At 38.3% G+C, this 20763-nt stretch overlaps 2 protein-coding genes across 5 annotated transcripts; both read left to right on the top strand.

The window, feature by feature from the left end:
* The first annotated feature begins 1751 nt into the window (after positions 1 to 1751).
* Positions 1752 to 9080, top strand: LOC103702616 (probable methyltransferase PMT26). 2 transcript variants are annotated; one of them, XM_017841710.3, is made up of 10 exons: positions 1765 to 1901; positions 2089 to 2158; positions 2920 to 3973; positions 4071 to 4220; positions 5353 to 5623; positions 5704 to 5814; positions 6448 to 6622; positions 6733 to 7005; positions 7929 to 8123; positions 8673 to 9080. In XM_017841710.3, exons 3-10 carry the CDS (start codon positions 2954 to 2956, stop codon positions 8899 to 8901), a joined length of 2424 nt encoding a protein of 807 aa, XP_017697199.1. In that variant the 5' UTR covers positions 1765 to 1901; positions 2089 to 2158; positions 2920 to 2953; the 3' UTR covers positions 8902 to 9080. The 2 variants fall into 2 exon arrangements, with proteins under 2 accessions (XP_008783335.1, XP_017697199.1); XM_008785113.4 differs by lacking the exon at positions 2089 to 2158 and having other exon boundaries at positions 1752 to 1901.
* Positions 9081 to 13255: 4175 nt separating this feature from the next.
* Positions 13256 to 20551, top strand: LOC103702617 (proteinaceous RNase P 1, chloroplastic/mitochondrial-like). Of its 3 annotated transcripts, none has more exons than XM_008785115.4 (7): positions 13256 to 14547; positions 15537 to 15626; positions 15743 to 15924; positions 17539 to 17659; positions 18115 to 18183; positions 19532 to 19691; positions 20331 to 20551. In XM_008785115.4, exons 1-6 carry the CDS (start codon positions 13357 to 13359, stop codon positions 19670 to 19672), a joined length of 1794 nt encoding a protein of 597 aa, XP_008783337.1. In that variant the 5' UTR covers positions 13256 to 13356; the 3' UTR covers positions 19673 to 19691; positions 20331 to 20551. The 3 variants fall into 3 exon arrangements, with proteins under 3 accessions (XP_008783337.1, XP_008783339.1, XP_038989250.1); XM_008785117.4 differs by lacking the exon at positions 20331 to 20551 and adding an exon at positions 20147 to 20320; XM_039133322.1 differs by lacking the exon at positions 20331 to 20551 and having other exon boundaries at positions 19532 to 19883.
* Positions 20552 to 20763: the final 212 nt, after the last annotated feature.

The raw sequence follows: 20763 nt of genomic DNA on the forward strand, positions 1-20763 counted from the left end.
CACCCGCTGTAATCCCTTCAAAAGGTTCGAGTCCACTCTAGAGATAGCACAGGTGTCGGCGAGTAGAGGAAGGCGACACAGCAGTACTCGGCAAACGCCTCGTCGTCATCGTGCACTCCCTAATTAGAACGCGCGTTATGCGTAAAGGATGACAGCTGTAAGGTCTTCGATCAGATCTATCAGAGAACAAGACACGGAATGATTCACGTCTCCGCACCACGTGGTTCGCTGCCTTCGGGTCTCCTCCCCTCACCGACACTCCACATTTGACCTCAAATTTTTGCTGCTATTAGAATCTTAGCTTTCATTCCATTTTTTATCTCGAGATGTAGTCCAAGAGGTCCATTTTCCTGGTCAACACGTTTACACATGAAATCTCAAGGCAACTTAGTTTTATATTCATAAGATCCAATAAATACTTAATTTTTATGTTGAAAAATGTATACTGTTTAAATTATTTTTTTAAACTGATTTGTAAGCTGATGTGGTATTTGATATGATATTTTATGAAGGTTTTTTTTTTGTATGAATATCTTTCTAAAAATTCAAATTTATGTGAATGCTCTCTTAAAACTTATATATATTTTTGTACTCTTATAAAATACTATTTTTGTATAAATACTCTTAATATAACGATTTTTTAACATAGTTAATAAAAACCATATTTATTAATTAAAAATAAAATAAATATCCATTAAAGGTATTTTAGTTGTTTTAATTTGAAACCGTCAATTTTTTAACGACGTTAGATAGCATGGATATATATGCAAAAATAAGGATTAAAAAAAAGGTACAAAATAACAAAACAAGTGTTTTAAGATGGTATGCATATAAATATCAATTTTGAGAGGATATTTATGCAAAATTCAATATTTAGAAAGGCATTCATGTAGAAAAACTTTTTAAGTAAATAGTAAGTTCTCTATTATTCAAACATACTTAGTTGTGTCTTATGAACCGGCACATATATTTTCTCAAGTCTCATCGTATCAATTTTTTAAACTAATATACACTATTATTGCTATTGTTTTGTATGAGGTTGGATTCGTGACGAGCAAATTGATACAAAGTGATAAGTTAAACTACTGAACTATGGTCAAAATTCATCAAAATATACTGTACTAAAGCTATCAAAGCAAATTAATATGTAATTAAGATCCAACTAATTCAACAAATTAATATAAATCAAATATACAAGCAACTAACGAGCAATTAAAAAAATGGAAGGAGAGAGCAGCTCTTGAGATTTTTCTATAATTTTGAGATCTCTATATTTCCTTTTCATATCATTTCCTTTCTAGAGCGGTTCAAGTTTTCTGCCTTTTTGCTCTTAAATTTCCCCCAATATAGTTATTCTAAAAATTCCTTTTTCAATAAAAACCGGGTGTCATCTTTGCCCCTTGATTTTACCCGAAAAAATCAATAAAAAATAAGGGCAGTTTCGTCATTCCAAAATTAACACCTGGCCTGCCTGGTGTTGGTGGGCCTCCGGTACCACACGATCCCTTCCGGTGTGCTGTCCGTGCTCGCCGGTTGTCCCCGCGGAGGATTCGCGTCTCATGTCCCCTCAAAGGCCTTTTATTTTAAACGAAACCTACGGTAAAATACGAACTAACCTCTTAACTCGATTCTGACGTCATCGGTTTCCTTCGTCCTTCGCGCGGATAAAAGGCATCCGAAGGAACAACCGCCCCCGTTCCCCGCCTAAATTTTTTATTATTTTGCCGGCATTTAAAAATAAGAAGTTTAGTACGGTCTTCGTCCACTCGCCTCCTATAATACCCTCACGGGGTGCTCCCCCCTCTTCTTCAAAGCCGGGGGAGGGGAGAAGGAACCCTCGAAGCTCTCGCTCGTTTTCTTCTCCTCGCTTCAGATCCGCAGGGTTTCCAGCTGAAGGAGAGGTAAGGATGGGCTTTCTCGGGTTCGGATCTCTTGGATCTACGTGCTGTTGCTTGTTTTTGCGTCGATTTGGTCTTTGTTCCAGGATTTTTTGGGTTTTTTTGATGTTTTTTTTGGGGGGGGGTATGTTTCTTTAGAGAGTTGTGGAGTTTGTTCGTATTTTAAAAAAATTTAGTCTTGCTGATGTAGATCTGTTTTGAGTTAGCTTGAGTTGGATCTAGTTCGGACTGAGTGATTCTTGCTTCAAATTTTGTGAAAAGTAAGTTTAGCTGACACCTTGTGGTGATTTAGCTTTTTATGATGCTATTCTTGTCGCCATATTTGTCTAATGTGAAATTGTGTGATCTCTCTCTTTCTTGATGTTATTATGCTGAGAATCTGTCTGTTGTTACCGTTTGATGCGAAGTTGGTGCAGATCTTGAAGTGCTTAAATATATAATTTGTTCAGAGATCTGCGTTTTTTCTTAAAAAAACTTAAAAATCAGTCGAAATGGTACGAATTCGCTCTTTCCCCCCTTCATATTGGAGTTAGTTTAACTTTGATAAATTAAGGGCTTTTTGGTTATTTTTAGTTAAATTGCAGTTTATTTGCGCCGTACTGGGAGAAAATTCAATATTTTCTACCATCACCATCGGTTGAATCTGCAGTTTGTCGCCTGCTTCGTATTTTGTATAATGCTTGGTGTCCGTTAGTGTTTGTTGCTTATCTTGTTTAAGCGTTGCACTTGTTTTCATAACACTGTTAAGTTTTTTTTTTTTTTTTCTTTTCTTCCTGATAAATTTAGGAAGTAACCATTTCATTTCACGGGCATGGCATGTTCATCAAACTCCTACTTTATCTTTCTAGATCTATAAAGTATCACTACAGATCTGCATGGAGTTTCATATATCCTTTTCTACATTTCAATTACATACTAGATCTGCTGGAAATTAGTGATTTTTGTTACTGTGTTTTCAAGAAAGAGTATAAGGAGCTTGATTGTTGTTTTAAAAATTATTTTTCTTGCACCATTTTTTCAGATAAACTATTTGAAAGGTGTTTGCGTGTAATAAAATGGCATTCGGGAAAAGCTCGCGGGCAGATGCTAGGAGGACGTCATCGTCCTTTTGTTCAACAACAACAATTGTTGTGTTTGTTGCTCTGTGCTTAGTTGGCGTATGGATGATGACATCCTCGACTGTAACCCCTGTGGAGATGTCTCCACCGAGTTCCAAATCTGATGCTAAAGATCAAGTTCCTGAAACTGATTCTAAGCCATTTGAAGATAACTCGGGCGACATAACTGAAGATTCAGAGAAGTTGGTGCAGAAGACTCGTGAGGAGAATCCTGTGAAGGGCAATGAGGATACCAAGGATGAGGCAGAGGACACATCTAAAACTCTGACTTACAGTGATAGAAACGGGAAGAGTGAAGAAGAAAAAGTTCAGGAGGGTGGAGATGCAAATATGGAGACAGACACAGGCAGTCGGGCAGATGGGGAGGGCAGGAACAGGGAACAAAAATCAGATGAGCAAGATACGAACTTGGCAAGGAATTCCAAGAAAGCTGAAAATAATGAACAGCAAGAAACCAATAGTGAAAAGAAATCCGAAGAAGAGGAGAAATCTGATGGTGATGAGAAGGATAAGGGTCAGATAGAGGAGAAGGTGGAGCAAAGTGAAGGCAAGGAGACAGGACAAATCTCTGATAATAACAATGCTGGGAACCAGGATGAGGATCAAGCCTCAAATGAGGTGTTTCCATCTGGGGCCCAGTCAGAGCTTTTAAATGAGACCAATACCCAGAATGGAGCATGGTCTACACAAGCTGCAGAATCAAGGAATGAGAAGGAAGTCCAAGCATCTGCCTCATCCAAGGGCCAACTTGTAGGTTACAATTGGAAGCTTTGTAATGTCACTGCTGGAGCAGATTTTATCCCTTGTCTTGACAATGAGAAAGCTATCAGGAAGCTTCCAAGTACCAAACACTACGAACATCGGGAGAGGCATTGCCCTGAAGAGCCTCCAACCTGTCTTGTTTCTCTTCCAGATGGATATAAACGACCAATTAACTGGCCCAAGAGCCGAGACAAGGTTTTTGTTTTGGAATTCTCTTTGCTTTTTAATGCTGTACTATTTCTTCCTTTAGTCAAGTTTATTTATTTCTATTAATTTTGTGACTAAACTGCAGATATGGTATTCTAATGTCCCACATACCAAGCTTGCAGTGGTAAAGGGGCATCAGAATTGGGTGAAAGTTTCAGGAGAATACCTCACTTTTCCAGGGGGTGGAACTCAGTTCAAACATGGTGCACTCCACTACATTGATTTCATTCAACAGGTTCACTTCTACCACAACTTGTTCTTCTTCTATAAAAAATTCTTCTAATAATCCCGAACCTAATCTTTGCAAAAAAGCGTGTACCGTACTTTTATGTTTACGAGCCAAAGTTCTAGCACACAAAAATCGAATTATATACTTTATTTGATACAAACTCTGTTTTTTTGAGGATCCACTGTGATAATGAGAAAAATTTTGATTGTTTTCAATTGGCAGAATAAAAATGTGGTGTATAATAATACAGTTCTAAAGAACTTCTTTTGATTATTTTGATGTATTGACTTGACTAGGAGGAAATAGCATTTACAGCCTCTACTCGTGTCCTAGCTCGTCTGAGAGCTAGATTCGCTTCAATTGCTTGTCGGAAATTCTCTATTCCAGAAATTCTCTATTCCTAATTACTGCGGTACGTAAAATACAAATATCGGAAAGAGCAAAAAAGAAAAAAAATCCTACTGCGGATCTATTTGTAATATGTGAATGAGAAAAATGCGGATCAAGGCCCTTAGATCTATTTACTTCGTCGAAAAGAGGGCAAAATTCTCTGAATCTTTCTTTTTATATGGTAGCTGCCTTTCTCTGTCTCCTGATATTTGCCATTTCTCAACAAGTGAGATCCTGTTTTCATGCCTTCTGAGTGCTTGAAGTTTCTTTTTTTTATCCTTGGGTGGATAATGTTGCTACTCCTATTGGCTCTTGTATTTTATAATCTTTGTTGCTTATGTTCCTATTATTGCATTTGATAGAAAGAACTCACAATTGTCATCGCCATTGTTCCCATATCTGCATGTGCTGTGTTTAGTTATAACTGTTTGCATGCTTATGTTGCTAATCCCTTTATTGTGCAAGGTGCCTTCTGTAGAATTTCTGTTTAACTGTTTATCTTTCATGCTTGCTTGATTATCTCCTATGTGCAATAATTGGGACAAAATTTATAGGGTGCTTATAAAACATACTTACAATCGTGGCATGTATTCCTATTTAAATGTCCTTTAAAATTCTCTTAGTTTAGCTTCTCAGTAGGTCTTCTTTTTTAAGATAATTTATGACTTTATTTTTTATTTTTTATTTTTATTTTTACTTTTATATTTTGCTTATACATGACATGTATGCTTTTATCTTACTATTTCAGTCAGTATCTGATATTGCATGGGGAAAACAAAGCCGTGTTGTTTTGGACGTTGGCTGTGGTGTGGCTAGTTTTGGAGGCTATCTCTTTGATAGAGATGTGCTTACCATGTCATTTGCACCCAAAGATGAGCATGAAGCTCAAGTGCAATTTGCTCTTGAGCGAGGAATCCCAGCTGTATCAGCAGTCATGGGCACCAAGAGACTTCCCTACCCTAGCAAGGTCTTTGATGTTGTCCACTGTGCCCGCTGCCGAGTACCTTGGCATGTTGAAGGTACTTAATGTTAGACTTTACGTGGACTTTATTTATTTACTCTTACTCTGCTTTGGAATCTTAGAGGAGGTAACTTGTAGGTGGTATGCTTTTGTTGGAGTTAAACCGTCTGCTGCGTCCTGGTGGTTACTTTGTGTGGTCTGCTACTCCAGTTTACCAAAATATTCCGGAAGATGTTGGAATCTGGAAAGGTAAAATTTATTCGTATGTGTTTGCTTGATTGAAATAGATGCAGAGAAAAAAGTGGGCTACTGAAAAATTTCAAAATGCATTATAAATTATCTCATGGAAACTTTTAAGAAAGCAAAGTCTCAAATAAACTCAGAAGTCGAATTATTCTGATACTGTCTAATCCTAAAACAGAGTGAACTTATTTTAGTTTTAGACTTATAGCAAACTTTTAGGTTTAGGTCAACCAAAATGTCAATGACTAAATGTGAAGTAAAATCTGCCTTCTCAATGGCAAACTTTTTGCTTCAAGTGTTCTTAAAATATTTGGTTTGCTGCACCCACACCAGCACCTGCACCTGCACCTGCACCTGCACCTGCCTATACTTCTGATTCCGGCAACTAAGCTTTAGTATCCATTCCTTATGAATTATTTTTTACCTCTTCTGCATAAAACACATTTAATCAGAAGGAAACCTCAATGTATAGGTTTCACCAGACATGTTTATTTTGCTAAATCATCTTGAGTGGAGCTTATCTGGTACAAGCTGTAAAGATAAGAATCCCACGTCTTGCGCATGAGTATGATAAAAAAATCTCTTGGCCAAGTGCCTGTAGAAAGTTCTAACCTATAATTATGCGGATTTTGATGTCAGCCATGTCCGCCCTTACAAAGTCCATGTGCTGGAAAATGATAAATAAAACAAATGATACCTTCAACCAAGTGGGTGTAGCAATCTTCAGAAAACCTTCTGACAATAAATGCTATGAGAAAAGAATGGAAAACAACCCTCCACTCTGCGAAGAATCTGATGATCCAGATGCAGCCTGGTATGCTGATTCCTTACAGAACAATCTATATATTTCTTTGGTTGTTTTGTTTTGTTATTATGTATTATAATTAATGCCTAAATTTGGTGATGTATTTCATGTTTGTGTAGGAATGTTCCCTTGCAAGCTTGCATGCACAAATTGCCTGTAGCTCCTGATGTGCGTGGGTCACAGTGGCCAGAACAGTGGCCATTGAGGCTGGAGAAGGCACCCTATTGGCTAAACAATTCTGAGGTTGGGGTTTACGGTAAACCTGCCCTGGAGGACTTTGAAGTAGACTATGAGCATTGGAAACGAGTTGTAGGCAAGTCATATGTCCATGGAATGGGAATCAACTGGTCTCATGTCAGAAATGTGATGGATATGAGATCTGTATATGGAGGGTAAGCAGATATCATCCTTCTTTCAATTGTCGAACTAGTCGGGTTTGGGGAGGGCGGTGGCAGCTTTGTTTTAAGACTTAGATTTCAGTTTTATTTGCATACAAATTTTATAGCAACCACATCAATTATGACAAAATGGAAGGACTTCTGTTTTTCAGATTTTATTGTTTCTCAAATTAACTTGTTCTTTTCTACCAGCAACTTCAAAGTAAAAGGGAACTGATCAACCGTGTCTCCTTTTTGTCTATGAGATGCTGCAAGCAGCAGCTATATTTCACTGTTCATTTGCAGTCTTAAATTAATGTCCTTATGTTTAAGTTCATTAGCTCATGTCATATGCAGTATAAATTTTGCATAGTTCCTCTATCCTTTACTTTGAACATCAAGTTGTAGGGCTGTTGCAAAATCATGCTTGGCATGGCTAATTGTGCCAATGGTTTCTCTGCAATTTAGTGATTAAACATGTTGAGTAACTGCATATGGATGACCTACGTGGATAATTTGTGTGCTCACATGTTCTGAAGAGGGTTCATTGGCCTGATAAAGAATCGTTTGTTCATTCAGTTGTTCTTGCTGATGATATGATCCATGCCCACATATTGTGTCTTGATATTTTTAAGGCTGCCTAGTGTAAAGGTAGGGTCTTCCTGCCTTCCATTGAGGATGATCAGGAATTTGGCAGCATGTTGATGAAGGGCTGATGTTAGGTGATAGACTGGTTTTAGAACCTTTTCAATTCATGAAATTTTATTATTTTTGTCTTTTTGGTTATGTATAGTGGAACGTGAAGGATCAGTTATCTGTTTTATTACCCACTGATCTAATATTTTCTAAATTCTGAATTAAGGGATAAACAGACACCTTTTCTAGGCTTTCTCCTTGTGCTTTCTGTTTTAAATTTACTTTTATGCTTGTTTTTGCAGCTTTGCTGCAGCTTTGCGAGACATGAAGGTGTGGGTCATGAATATTATCTCAATTGACTCCCCTGACACGCTTCCCATTATTTATGAACGCGGACTGTTCGGAATGTATCATGATTGGTGTGAATCATTCAGCACCTACCCCAGAACATATGATCTTCTCCATGCAGACCATCTATTCTCAAAGCTCAAAAAGAGGTGAGCGTTATAATTTAATTATTCACTTAGTTTCAACAAAGCAGAACCAATTATTGAATATTGGCTAGAAAGTTAAATATTCAATAATCATTCTAACATGAACTTGCTACAATCCTTGGCCTGTATGATTTTCCCCATTTTCTTTTTTTTCTTTTTTGAGGGAACCTGATTTTGATTGGAACATCTCATATTTGTTAGTGTCTTACCACTTGGAGGATACTTCCCATCCCAATTGCAGCTCTTTTACCCAAGCCTTTTGACCCTGCTATCAGATGGTTAAAGTTCCAGTGGGATGTGACCCATCCATGATGCACTATAATGATAACCTTCTAACCAAATGTTGATCATCATTCTGCTATAGTTAGTGAAAAATGTTCTCTAAATTAATACTGTATCTTCCTTTCTTAATACTTTCGAGTAGTATTAGAAACAACTGGCACTTCTGGCCACATTGAAGTATCTCATTTCAAAAGTGCATTTGTTACTTCCCTTCCACTCCCATTAATTATGTTATGGTGCTGGCTGTTTCTGAATTATATTTCCCTTTAGGTGCAAATTACTGCCGGTGATTGCGGAGGTGGATCGGATACTGAGACCAGAAGGGAATCTGATTGTGAGAGACAATGTGGAGATAATTAATGAAATAGAGAACATGGCAAAATCTTTGCACTGGGAGATCCGGATGACCTACTCAAAGAACAATGAAGGGTTGCTGTGTGTTCAAAAGACAATGTGGCGGCCAAAAGAGCTAGGGGCAAGCAAGTCATCGATGAATTAGAACCATCATCAATGGTAGTTAGGTAATTTTGGCTGTTCTCATGTAGCGGTGTAAAATTTTTGTTGTATGCTTTATCTTTCCTTGTATCCAAGAAGGGAAAAGCCTTCTAATTACGGGTCAATTTTAGAACCATATATTCTTGAATTAATGAAAATATCCTTCATTCTTGAAGACTGCAAGATCTAGTGCTGCTACAGTACCTGGATCAACTACAGGTGGTGCCAATATGAACATTGTCCATTATCAAGAACCTTGTTTGGATTACAGTTACTGTTTTATAAATCTGCACGCATGAGAATGGAGGCATATCTTAAGCTTACAAGCTCTATAACTGTCAGAATTCTTTGTTGACTCGGTTCATCTTTGCACAACCTTCAGACTAATGGCTAGGTCCTGCTGTTGGATGCTTCTGGCTTTCATTGCACGCAATAGAACAATCACTACTAATTGTTTCTTTTCTGGTGACTATTAATTAGGCTTCTGTGGGTTGATCTTTTTGTTTGTTCCCCTTGTGCAGACATTTCTTGTTTTTATTTGGTTCACTGGAAGTGCTTCGCTCATTTGAATAATTTTTTTAAAAAGCTGGTGCCTGGGTATATAATATTTTGGAAGTAATTTTTGCATATTTGTTTGATCATTAAAAAAAAAAGTACATTTCAGAATGATTTGTGTGGTTGAATATCTATTTTTTTTAAAAATATAAAATATTTGTTATATCTTTAATGAAGAGAAATTTTTTATTCCATTTTATTTAAAAGTTTAAGATTATTTTTAGAAAAAAATTAATTTTTAGTTGGTGAAAATTAGATTCTTTCATATCCCATATATATATATATATATATATATATATATATATATATATATATATATATATATGTTCTCATAAAATTTTAAAATTTTAATTTTATGAAAAAGTTTTTTTTTTTTTTTTTGAAAACTTCAATTAAATACGAGAGTCCAATTTTTTTTGTTGGGCTCTGACATGATACTAGTTCGATTTGTAGACAATTAAACACCACCACCACTCGCACCGCGCAGCTCCTGTGCGCGTTGATTGGCGCATTTGGTACCAATCCTTCACTACCACAGAAGACTGGTGCTGCGAGTGAGAAAGAACTAATGGAATTACGTTTTCCGAAATGGGAAATGAATCATTTCATATTGTAATAATGCATCGAACAACCAAATGGGGCTCACTGGGTGTGGTGATCTGGATCTCACTCCTCCATGTCGATCACACTTAAGCCTGGTGTATTTCATTGATCACATTGTAAAATTTGGGTAGTGATATATGATACTTTCTTTGAGAGTCCATAGGATTATCCAAAAAGGAGTTGTGGTTATAAAATTTGGTGAAGGGAAGGGGTTTGTTAGGAGATGAGAGGAATGATCATTTAAATTTCTGAAGGAAATAAGCTTTTTTTTTTTTTTGGAAAAGATGCTTTGGGCACCAGCAAAATGCACATAAAAAGTTTATGAGCTTGCAATTGCTAATGCGGCAATTTCATGAGCAATCAAAGCGCATGGGCGCTAGATAGGTGCTGGGCACAGAACGTATCCTCCTTAATAGAGATTCGGCTACGGTGATCGCATAGATCTAAGGTCCGGGATGCGCTACAAGGATAAGTCGTTGCTCCACGACATTCGTAGGTTACGAGAAGAGTGTGGTTCCTACCAGGCCACGTATGTATATAGGGAAGCAAACGGCGCCACATGCTAGATTGCCTTCTTTGCGACTCATCACTCGGGAGATATTCTCTAGACGGACTGTGTGTCACTGTTGGAGCTTTTGTGTAGTATTTTGTTTTCTGATTTTGCTAGCTGCATCCACATCTATCGTGTATGAGCCGTTGTTGTACCAAAAAAAAAGTGTTAGTCTCCCCTTGTTGCTTTAGAAAATATTTCTGCGCGCTTGAGCCATGTAGCATTACTTTTTATTTTTATTTTTTGGTATGAATTAGTTAACAATAGTAAAAGAAATCCTACATTAATGATATAAAATAGGAGTGGATGATTAGATTAAAATTTGAAGTGAAAAAAATAATCGAACATTGATTCTATTTGTTGTTAAATGTATTTTCAGAAATTAGTATAAAATTAATGCATTCTAGAATATAATTGGCAAAATTAAACACTAGAATGGAATTATCATACCTTTTCCCATGCATTCTTTCGTTTCATGCCTAAACAATGGAATGAAAATGATGATTTTTCTTCATTAGTTTTCATTCAGATTTTGCTTTTTGTTTTTCTTGTTCAAACTATCATTTTATCCTAAACTATCTTCTAAAGTATAAACAATCAAATACTAAAACTATTTTTTAAAAATATTTATACTTTTAAGAATCTCCAATCCCTATTTTTTAATTTTTAAAAATACTTTATTTTAAACTATAGATTTGTATACTCTCTCTCCCTGCCTTGCTAGTACAGAAAGAAGAGATAAACTGAACGCGAGAAAAAAGAACAACACATGTAGGACTTAAAGAATAAAGAGTAATAAAAATAGAGAGTGAAATAAAAGAAGGTTATTCTTTAAAAAGAATAGATGGTAGAATAGAACAGAGCGGTCATTCTTAAGCAAAATTTATAACTTTCAGCTTATTCTAGGATAAACTTATAGCTGGAATAAGCTGGATCATACCAGACTAGACCTGACCCAAGCCCAAATTTGGGCTTATTTCATGTTCAAGCATGGCAAAACTAAGGCTCTTTTGGGAGGATTGTTGGCAGTAGAACTTTTGAAAGTAGAGCTTTCTGAAATAGATCTTGTATAAAAAACTGTTTGCTATTTGGTAACTATATTTCTAAAATGCTGTGCCATTTTAACATGTGTTTGGTAAACAAACTGAGAAAGTACTTTTGGTACGACAAAATGACTATAAAAAATATTGCATAATATTATACAATAGAAAATAATATAATATAATATATATTAATACATAAATATATGATATAGTATAATATTACTATAATGTAATATAATATTATTATAATATAGCAATATAATATTATATACTATATTATAATATTTTAATATAATATTAAATTATTTAACATAACATATCAATATATTATGATATAATGTAATATAATATTATATTTATAGCATAATACAATAATAAATATATAAAATATTATAATTATTAGGGTAAAGTAATTTTTCATAATATAACAAATTTTCTAGCTAGGTGATAAAATTGATTAAACCATTACTAAATGAACATTTTGTATACTTATTATATTTTATCATGGGTATTTTGGTTAAAAAAAGCTTTCCGACCGAGCCTAAAAGTACTTTTTTGGAAAGCTCCAAAATAGAGCTTCTCCCAAAAAATTATTTTTAGCTTTCTGAAAAAGCTAAATCAGCTTTTCGAAATTTTTACCAAATATCCCTATTTTATCTAAAAGTGCTTTTGGAGGCCAGAAAGTACATTTTAGCCCTCCAAAAGCTCTCCCAAGCCCCGTTTGGAAGAACTTTTGGCAGCAGAGCTTTTGGAAGTAGAGCTGTTGGAAGTAGAGCTTTCTGAAGTATAGCTTTTATAAAAAGCTATTTGCTATTTGGTAACTATATTTTTAAAGTGCTGTGCCACTTTAATATATGTTTGGTAAACAAAATGGAAAAGTACTTTTGGTATGATAAAATGACCATAAAGAACATTGCATAATATTATACAACAGAAAATAATAAAATATAATATATATTAGTACATAAATATATGATATAGTATAATATTACTATAATATAATATAACATAACATTTTTTATAATATAGTAATATAATATTATATACTATATTATAATATTTTAATATAATATTAAATTATTTAACATAACATATCAATGTATTATGATATAATGTAATATAATATTATATTTATAGTATAATACAACAATAAATATATAAAATATTATAATTATTAGTGTAAAGTAATTTTTCATAATATAGCAAATTTTCTAGTTAGGTGATAAAATTGGTTAAACAATTATTAAAGGAACATTTTGTGTAATTATTATATTTTATTTTGGGTATTTTGGTAAAAAAAAATAGCTTTCTGACTGGGCCTACGAATACTTTTTTGGAAAGCTCCAAAATAGAATTTCTTCCAAACTTTCTGGAAAAGTTAAAACAGCATTTCGAAATTTTTACCAAGCACTCTTATTTAATCTAAAAGTATTTTTGAAGGTTCAGAAAAGCACTCCCAAACGGGGCTAAGCCCAGCGTGAACTTTTTTAATGGGCTTCAACTTCTAGACCCAAACAGAGAGCCCAGTCTCTAAGCCCGGCCGTGGCTATTTTCTCTATCATTAATATATAATTCACCCAAACCAGTCCAAGAGACCGGAGGGGATCGCCTCCTTTTTTTTTTTTTTTTGGCTAAGGTACTCGCTTCCTTCATCATCGAGCCATTCGTCCATCCATCCATCCATCCATTCTTTTAGGCGGCGAGGGCGATGCCATTAGCGGCATCTTTCCCTCCCTCTCTCTTCCGACACGCATCCTTCCGCTCCTCACTTTCTAAAACCCTTTCCTTCCTTCCCCTCCCCCTCCCTTCCCGCTATGCCCGCCGCCCCTTCTACCTCTCCTCCTCCTCTCTCAGACCATTCGTCAAACACCCCTCGCGCAGATCCTTCCGCCCCCGCCCCATGCCCCACCCCTCCCTCTCCCCTCTCTCCACCGACGCCGCCCCCGCCCTAACCCCTTCCCTTGACCCCGACCCTGACCCCACAGTCGCCGCCTCCACCAGGTCCAAGAAGAAGGCCCGCCGCGAGTCCCCCGAGGGCCTCCTCCGCCACCACCTCGACATGTGCTCCAAGCGCGGCGACCTCCCCGATGCCCTCCGCCTCTACGACGCCGCTCGCGCTGCCTCCACCCCCCTCTCCCTCCACCACTACAACGTCCTCCTCTACCTCTGCTCCTCCCCCTCCGACGCCACGGACGACACCCGTGCCCTTGGGCTGGAGCGCGGCTTCGAGATCTTCCGCCAGATGGGCGCCGACGCCGTTTCCCCCAATGAGGCCACCTTCACCAGCGTCGCCCGCCTGGCCGCCGCGAAGCAGGACCCGGACCTCGCCTTTGACCTCGTCAAGCAGATGTCGAGCGCCGGGATTCCCCCCAGGCTGAGGTCTTACGGCCCTGCGCTCTTTGGCTTCTGCAAGAAGGGGGAGGTCGAGAAGGCCCACGAGGTGGAGGCCCACATGGCCGCGGCCGGTGTCGTGCCGGAGGAGCCCGAGCTTGCCGCGCTCCTCAGGCTCAATGTCGAGAAGGGGAGGGGGGACGACGTGTACCGGCTGCTCCACCGCATGCGAGCTATCGTGAGACGGGTATCGGAGTCCACGGCGGCGATCGCCGAGGAGTGGTTCAGTTCGGATGCGGCGGCTGAGGCTGGAGTGGAGGAGTGGGATGTGGGGAAGGTGAAGGAAGGGGTGGTGAAGGGAGGGGGTGGGTGGCATGGGCAAGGATGGTTAGGAAAAGGGCGGTGGAGTGTGGGGAGGAGCGAGATGGATGAGAATGGGGTGTGCCGGCGGTGTGGGGAGAGGCTAGTTTGCATAGATATTGATCCACAGGAGACGGAGGACTTTGTGAAGTCGTTGGCTTCCCTCGCTTGCCAAAGAGAAGTCAAGACCGACTTCATGGGTTTCCAGGTTCGTGTGGATTGTGTTGCAAGTATAGCTGATTATTTCTGCATCTTGTTTATACCGGTTCTTGTTTCTCAGTTTGAAAAGAAAGGTTGGATTTTGTGTCTGGATGGTTTCCACTGGTTTTTCATTTCTATGCATTGAAATTCCTTTTTCTTGTAAACAAAATACCACATTTCATTGGACTTTTAGATGATCTTGACCTTGCAGTGTTAGATTGACATTTTTACGAAAGATTGATTATGCTGCTCTATGTTGGACAAACATATATGCCTGTGTTAAAAACAGTGTCCTTTATTACATTTGAATTCAGGAAAATCCAATGCAGTCATTAACAGGATCTGATGCTTCCCTTGGATTAAAAAATCATGGACCATGAGTCCAAGAGCGAATTTAAGTCGGATGCATATTTCAACTAGCAAGCAAAGACTTACCAATTACTAAAATTGACACGATCGCTTATCCTTTTTCTTATGGATAAGGCTTACCATCCTCATTTCTTCTGCATAAGGTTCATGATGGTAAATTGTGGACTAACAAAATGACAAGTCCAACATAAATTAAGTATTAGCTAATAAGGTGAAAGTTACTTATATTGTATGTGAAATATATACTAATTAAATTATACTGCAGATTAACATAATGACATCGTATTTACTTCCAGCAAAACCTTTGCATTATAAAACTAGTGTTATTGTTCAATATCAACTAAATACAATTGTTTGTTTTCCTTGTTTCCCTGCATTTTTCCATTTTCTAGACACCAACATGTATCCAAATATGGCACCCAAATCTATATGCGTGCTATTTGCCCTTGTGTATCCATTTTTCAGTATCCTGCCTTCCTTTCACTTAAATTAGCATGTATCATTAACAAACATATGGAATAGTAGAAAATCAAGCATGTTGCTTTTACTGCCATAGATTCATTGCATCTTCTAGAAGTATGGACGATTTTTGCCTTTTTAGTATCTTAGAAGCTGAACTCAATTCAGGAGTGGCTCAACCGTCGTGGACCATTTGATGCTGTTATAGATGCTGCAAATGTGGGCCTTTATAAGCAACACAACTTCAGCTTTTTCCAGGTAAGGGCCTTTTGCATAAAACGTTATGATCCTTGTCATGTTCCATTAATAAGCCCAGCAATCATGGAATGAAATCCAATTTATTTCGAGTTAAAATATGTTCACTTCTGTGGCAGCTAAATTCTGTGGTAAAAGGAATGCGTCAAATGAGTCCATCAAAAAAAATGCCCCTTATTATTTTGCATTGTCGGCGTGTGAAAGGTGGCCCTGCCGATAGTCCAAACAATAAGAAACTATTGGAGACCTGGCAGAAGGCCGGTGCACTATATGCTACCCCTCCAGGCTCAAATGATGATTGGTGAGTTTTTTGCATAGAGCCTGCCCAATTCTGCAATGACTCAACTTTATCCATTATAAAATTTGTTAAGAAAAAATATCTTTGAACTTGTCTCTATTGAGTAAATAGTTATCCCAGTTAGAGACATAATAAAAACCATAGGTGAAATGAATGTGAAAACAAGCAAGAAACACATGCAAAATTGTTTTCTAAAGGTTTCCCCCGTTATGTCTTCACTAATTATAGAGATTCTAACATTATGGTGCACAAAGATTCGAATAGGAATTCTTTTGAGGCCCAGTGGAATGAATAATATAGAGGGCTGTTTTTCTTACAACACATCACTAAAAGAGGAAATCTTAAAACAATTAAGGAGCTACCCTTGTGGAACTAACAAAACCTTCGTTAGTTCCTTGGAAGTAGCTCACCACTTTCTCCCTTTCCCTTCTAGATGGCCTTGGCCATCCCTCAACCCATGTGGTCTGCCCCCTCTTAGCAGCACAATTGCATCTGTAGTCTCCCTGGTTGCTCCTGTCATGGCATTGCAGCCACCAGTGCTCACATCTCGATGATCAACACGGTGCTTTTCGGGTAGTACGCCAATGCTAGGCCCTTGCTGCTGTGCAGGGTGGCGCGGCAGGCCACCATTATCTCTATTTTCTAGCTTGCTGATCAATTCCTTTGCATGCACAAAAACAAAGACTGCACGATGGTTGCCTGGCTGCACACTCCATCCATTGTCTTTGGCAAGGGAGGCGGAGCTTGAGGCGAGGAGCTTGGAGAGGGTGCAACATGTGTAAGGGCAAGGTGGTGGCGGAGTGGAGGGCGAGGGAGATGATAGTTGCAATGGTCCATGACATGGTTGATGAGGTCGGCAAGGAGGTGATCCATGAGGGTCCGGAAGATGGTGGTTGGGTTATGACCGAGGTGGAGGAGTGATCGTTGGCGTTGACAACAAGGAGGGTGCCAAGTGTCAAGGAGCTTGGAGAAGCAGGGAGGGATAGGAGGGGTGGAGGTGGCTTCTTGAAATTGGCTAGTCGGGGAGGAGGGAATGGAAGTGGTCAACGACAGGGAACCAGATGAAATTGAAGGAGAGGGAAGGGCCTCTTCTCAGGAACTAATGGAGGCTTGCTTAGCCTGTAGAGATAGATTTTTACCTACTTTGCGATTTGCAATTTGGATTATGTGCCATATTATGAGGGGCCTTTCATATGACTCATTCTAGAGGGCCCTCTATATAACTTCTATTCTGAATTCCTCATACTTGATAAATGCACTCATTTTTATCATTTTTTTATTTTTTTGGTCTGCACTTATTCCTATGAAAAGCATACCATATCTTTGCCTCTTTGTGTTCAAAATCTACTCATTACCTTTTAAGAAATCGATGATATCATTTACAGCAAACTCTCTCTCTCTCTCTCTCTTTCTCTCTGTGTCTCTGTGTGTGTGAAATTTGTGATTGTAGATTGTCTTTGTTGTGCTGAGCTCAAAAGAACAGCTAATTTTTCATTTCAATTCTTGACTTTCTCTTATCTCTGTCTTTCTAACATCAATTTATACCACTAGCATGATTTTACTAACTGCATGACATCTTTGCTTTGTTTTATAATTTGGCTTTTCATATCATTACAGGTATTGGTTGTATGCGGCTGTCAGTTGTAGGTCTTTGCTTGTTACAAATGATGAGATGAGGGACCACTTGTTTGAACTGCTAGGGACTAGTTTCTTCCCTAGATGGAAAGAGAAGCATCAGGTCTGTCTATGCTCCTTACAGCAGTTCATAACAGTGTATTTCCAATACGATAATAGCAACTTTTTAGGGTATCTATTTGATTTTATGATTCTTTTTAAATATCATTACTCTAGATTTCTTGGTTATGATTATTGCTTCCTTGTAAACCTTTCTTTTAATTTCCATCAAATTTAATGCTTTGTTCAATTTACTTTTGAACCTAATCTTCCAAGCTTTATTGTAAATTCTAGTTAGCATTTGTAGTAGAATTTGTCATCAGATGGTGCTAAATCATTTGCATATGATGCACATTAAGGACCTGCCTCCTGATATTCTCAATCAACAATGACATGACTTGTGGACTTGGAGTAGATATGCATGTTGTTGACATTAATGTATGCAAGTGCTACGTCACACTGTTCTGGTATTGTTACGTGCGAATTTTGCAGCTATAACTTGCATTTAAATATTTGCAGGTGCGTCTTACATTTTCCAGAAAAGGCCCCAGTTTCCACATGCCGCCTCCATATTCAATTGTCATTCAGGTGATTAATCCAAATCTGATTTCTCATCCTGCTAGCTGAAATATTAGAGTAATACAATGTTTGGCTTCAATAAGCAACGTGCTTTTGTTTTTAGTGATATCAGATGGCTAGGTGATTCCAGCCCTTTTGGGTTAGATGCAACTATGGGCCCAACCTGTGTTGCACTGGCCCAGAGTTGGCCATTCCATGTCATGATGCATTCATATTAGATAACCAACCTGCTAGGTATGGAATCTTGATAAGTGGTCCATTTTTGCCACTTCTCTGAGTGTTTTTGTCCCATTTTTTGGTTCATGTCTCTAGTTGCACTAACTTATGCAGCCCCACAATTTGGAAATCTTGAATATATATCATGAATCTTATACCCTAAACAACCTGCTAGGCCAAGTCTGTCTCTTTATTGCAAAATGACCTCATAGTTCATACGCTCAGACCATTGCTTCCTGATATGTGGGCGATAATGGTCTGGTTTAGGTCAGATCTACCTTTCTTATGAAGAGCTAATTGATCTGATCCAAATCCAATCTAACCTGGTCAATGGTGACACTCGCTGACCTGAATCCACTGGCTCGTCAGTTAGACATCCATGTACCTGAGTTGGCGTGGGCTTTTGGGGGAAGAAAGGAGAAGAGTGGAGGGTGGCGAGGAAATGAGAGGATGGTTCCAAATCACAGCACAACAGGACTATGGCGTGGGCAATGGCAGTGAATCAGCAGACAGCAGCACAAGATAAGGCTTTGGCAATGGCAGTGCATCAGCAGACAGCAGCACAGGATTGGGAGTTATAAGGGTTAGGGTTTGCCTTCTAGATCAGGATCTTTTTTTTTTTTTTTTAGAAAAAAGGAATCATCCTTTTTTTAATGTGATGGTGCTCTGTGGATTAAATTAACCCAGAACTGACAAGTGGGGCAATCTCATTTGGTCTAATACGCGGCCGGTGGAACAAGCAAGCTGAATCCTCCCTGGTTTTTTCTCTCTCTTTTTGTTTTTGGTGGGGTGGGGGTGGTTGATTGTTTCATGTTAACAGGTTTGGGTATACATATATACAGGATGGGCAATTCAAAAGCAAGGATCATTTGTTGGGAAGGTCATTAGTAAGGAACTTGTTAACGAAGCAGCTAAATGGGCAGATCCTGCAGAGTCTTCAAGGCTGTGACTTTGTTTTGGTTTTACCTATTTTGTTTTATTTATTGATTATTGTGAGCTTGTTACTTGTTGATGGAGAGGTAAGGACTGTTAGTTGATTTCCATGTTCATGGTCACTCTTCAAATGCCAAGATTTGCTTAAGTTTTGCTCCTCATTGGTCGTTCTTAACCGTAACTTTGATCTTGCCTCTGTTGGATGCAGGAGTCTGAAGGTGGAAGCTGGCATATACCGACAGTTTTAGGTGATGATATTGAAACACCTCGGCAGTGGGTTTGTGCAACCAGACATGCTAACACAGTTTCCTCTCTATCCCATGCATGGTTAGGCCAGATGAGGTCGTAGCATCTATAATTAGCTCGAGGTGAGCGCACATTTTTGATTCGATCCATTCACACCTTCTCCATCGATCCCTTAATGAAAGGGTATTTATTCATCTTCTGTAATATTTATTGTGTGTATTGTTATATTTATTGAGTGGTAAATTCTATATGTTTAAAACTGCCATTGACTCCGAAAATAATAATACATACAGAACTAGATTAATTAGCTGCCATCTAAATTGAATTGGTCTGCCCCCCCTTGGTTTTATTTCTCTAGGCTTAGACATATCAAGACTCTACAATGTAGTTAGGTTGGTATTCTGGCTTTTCTACTAATTATTACATCAGATTCACCTAGAAATAGGTGTGGTCTCACGCGCAGTGAGAGGCCTGTGGTACATCTTAAACAGGTTATGCAATGCCTATGTAGATCCTGCTTGAATGTTTTGAGGTAACAATGCAAGCACATCAACTCTATTTTCTTTGTGAATATCAGAGTTAGGATGAACCATTGATCAAGTCCTGAAATGCAGTGTCCTCATCTGTTGCTTGCTCCTTGCAACTCCAATGCTGATTTAAAAACTGTGTAACAAGAAAAACTTTCGAAGTCTTTCTGCTGATCAGACTAAGAATGAAGAGAAGATTAGAAAGCGAGTTGAACCAGTTTGGTCGTCTTGCAGAAAGTCTGTGGCATGTTATTTGCTGAACCATTTGACGGTAAATCTTTGCGGCAGTTTAACTACAATCAAATATTTTTAGGAGGATTTGATGGTTAAAGGATGCATAAGAGGCAAGTTGAGCGAGGAGGTGGGAGTCATGACGTTTCCTATACATATCATATCATCATTTTTTTTAATGAAAGAAAAACAAAGGCTATACAGCAATTCTCACAAGTTGAAAAGATTTGGCAGCATTTCCCTTTTTTTTTTTTCAGCTTTCAAGCTATTCCTCATGCTTTTCCGCAAAGTGAATTGCAGCTTGGGGGGCTGGGGGAGGGAGGTGGTCTCGGGGGAAGGCTGGCCTTGGTGGAGGGAAAGGATAGGAGGAGGTGGATGAGGTGGCAGGATGGGGAGGAGGAGGGCGTTGGGTGACAAAGGATATACAGTTTATATT

Source organism: Phoenix dactylifera, chromosome 1, assembly GCF_009389715.1.
Source record: "Phoenix dactylifera cultivar Barhee BC4 chromosome 1, palm_55x_up_171113_PBpolish2nd_filt_p, whole genome shotgun sequence".
In the NCBI taxonomy this organism is placed as follows: domain Eukaryota; kingdom Viridiplantae; phylum Streptophyta; class Magnoliopsida; order Arecales; family Arecaceae; genus Phoenix; species Phoenix dactylifera.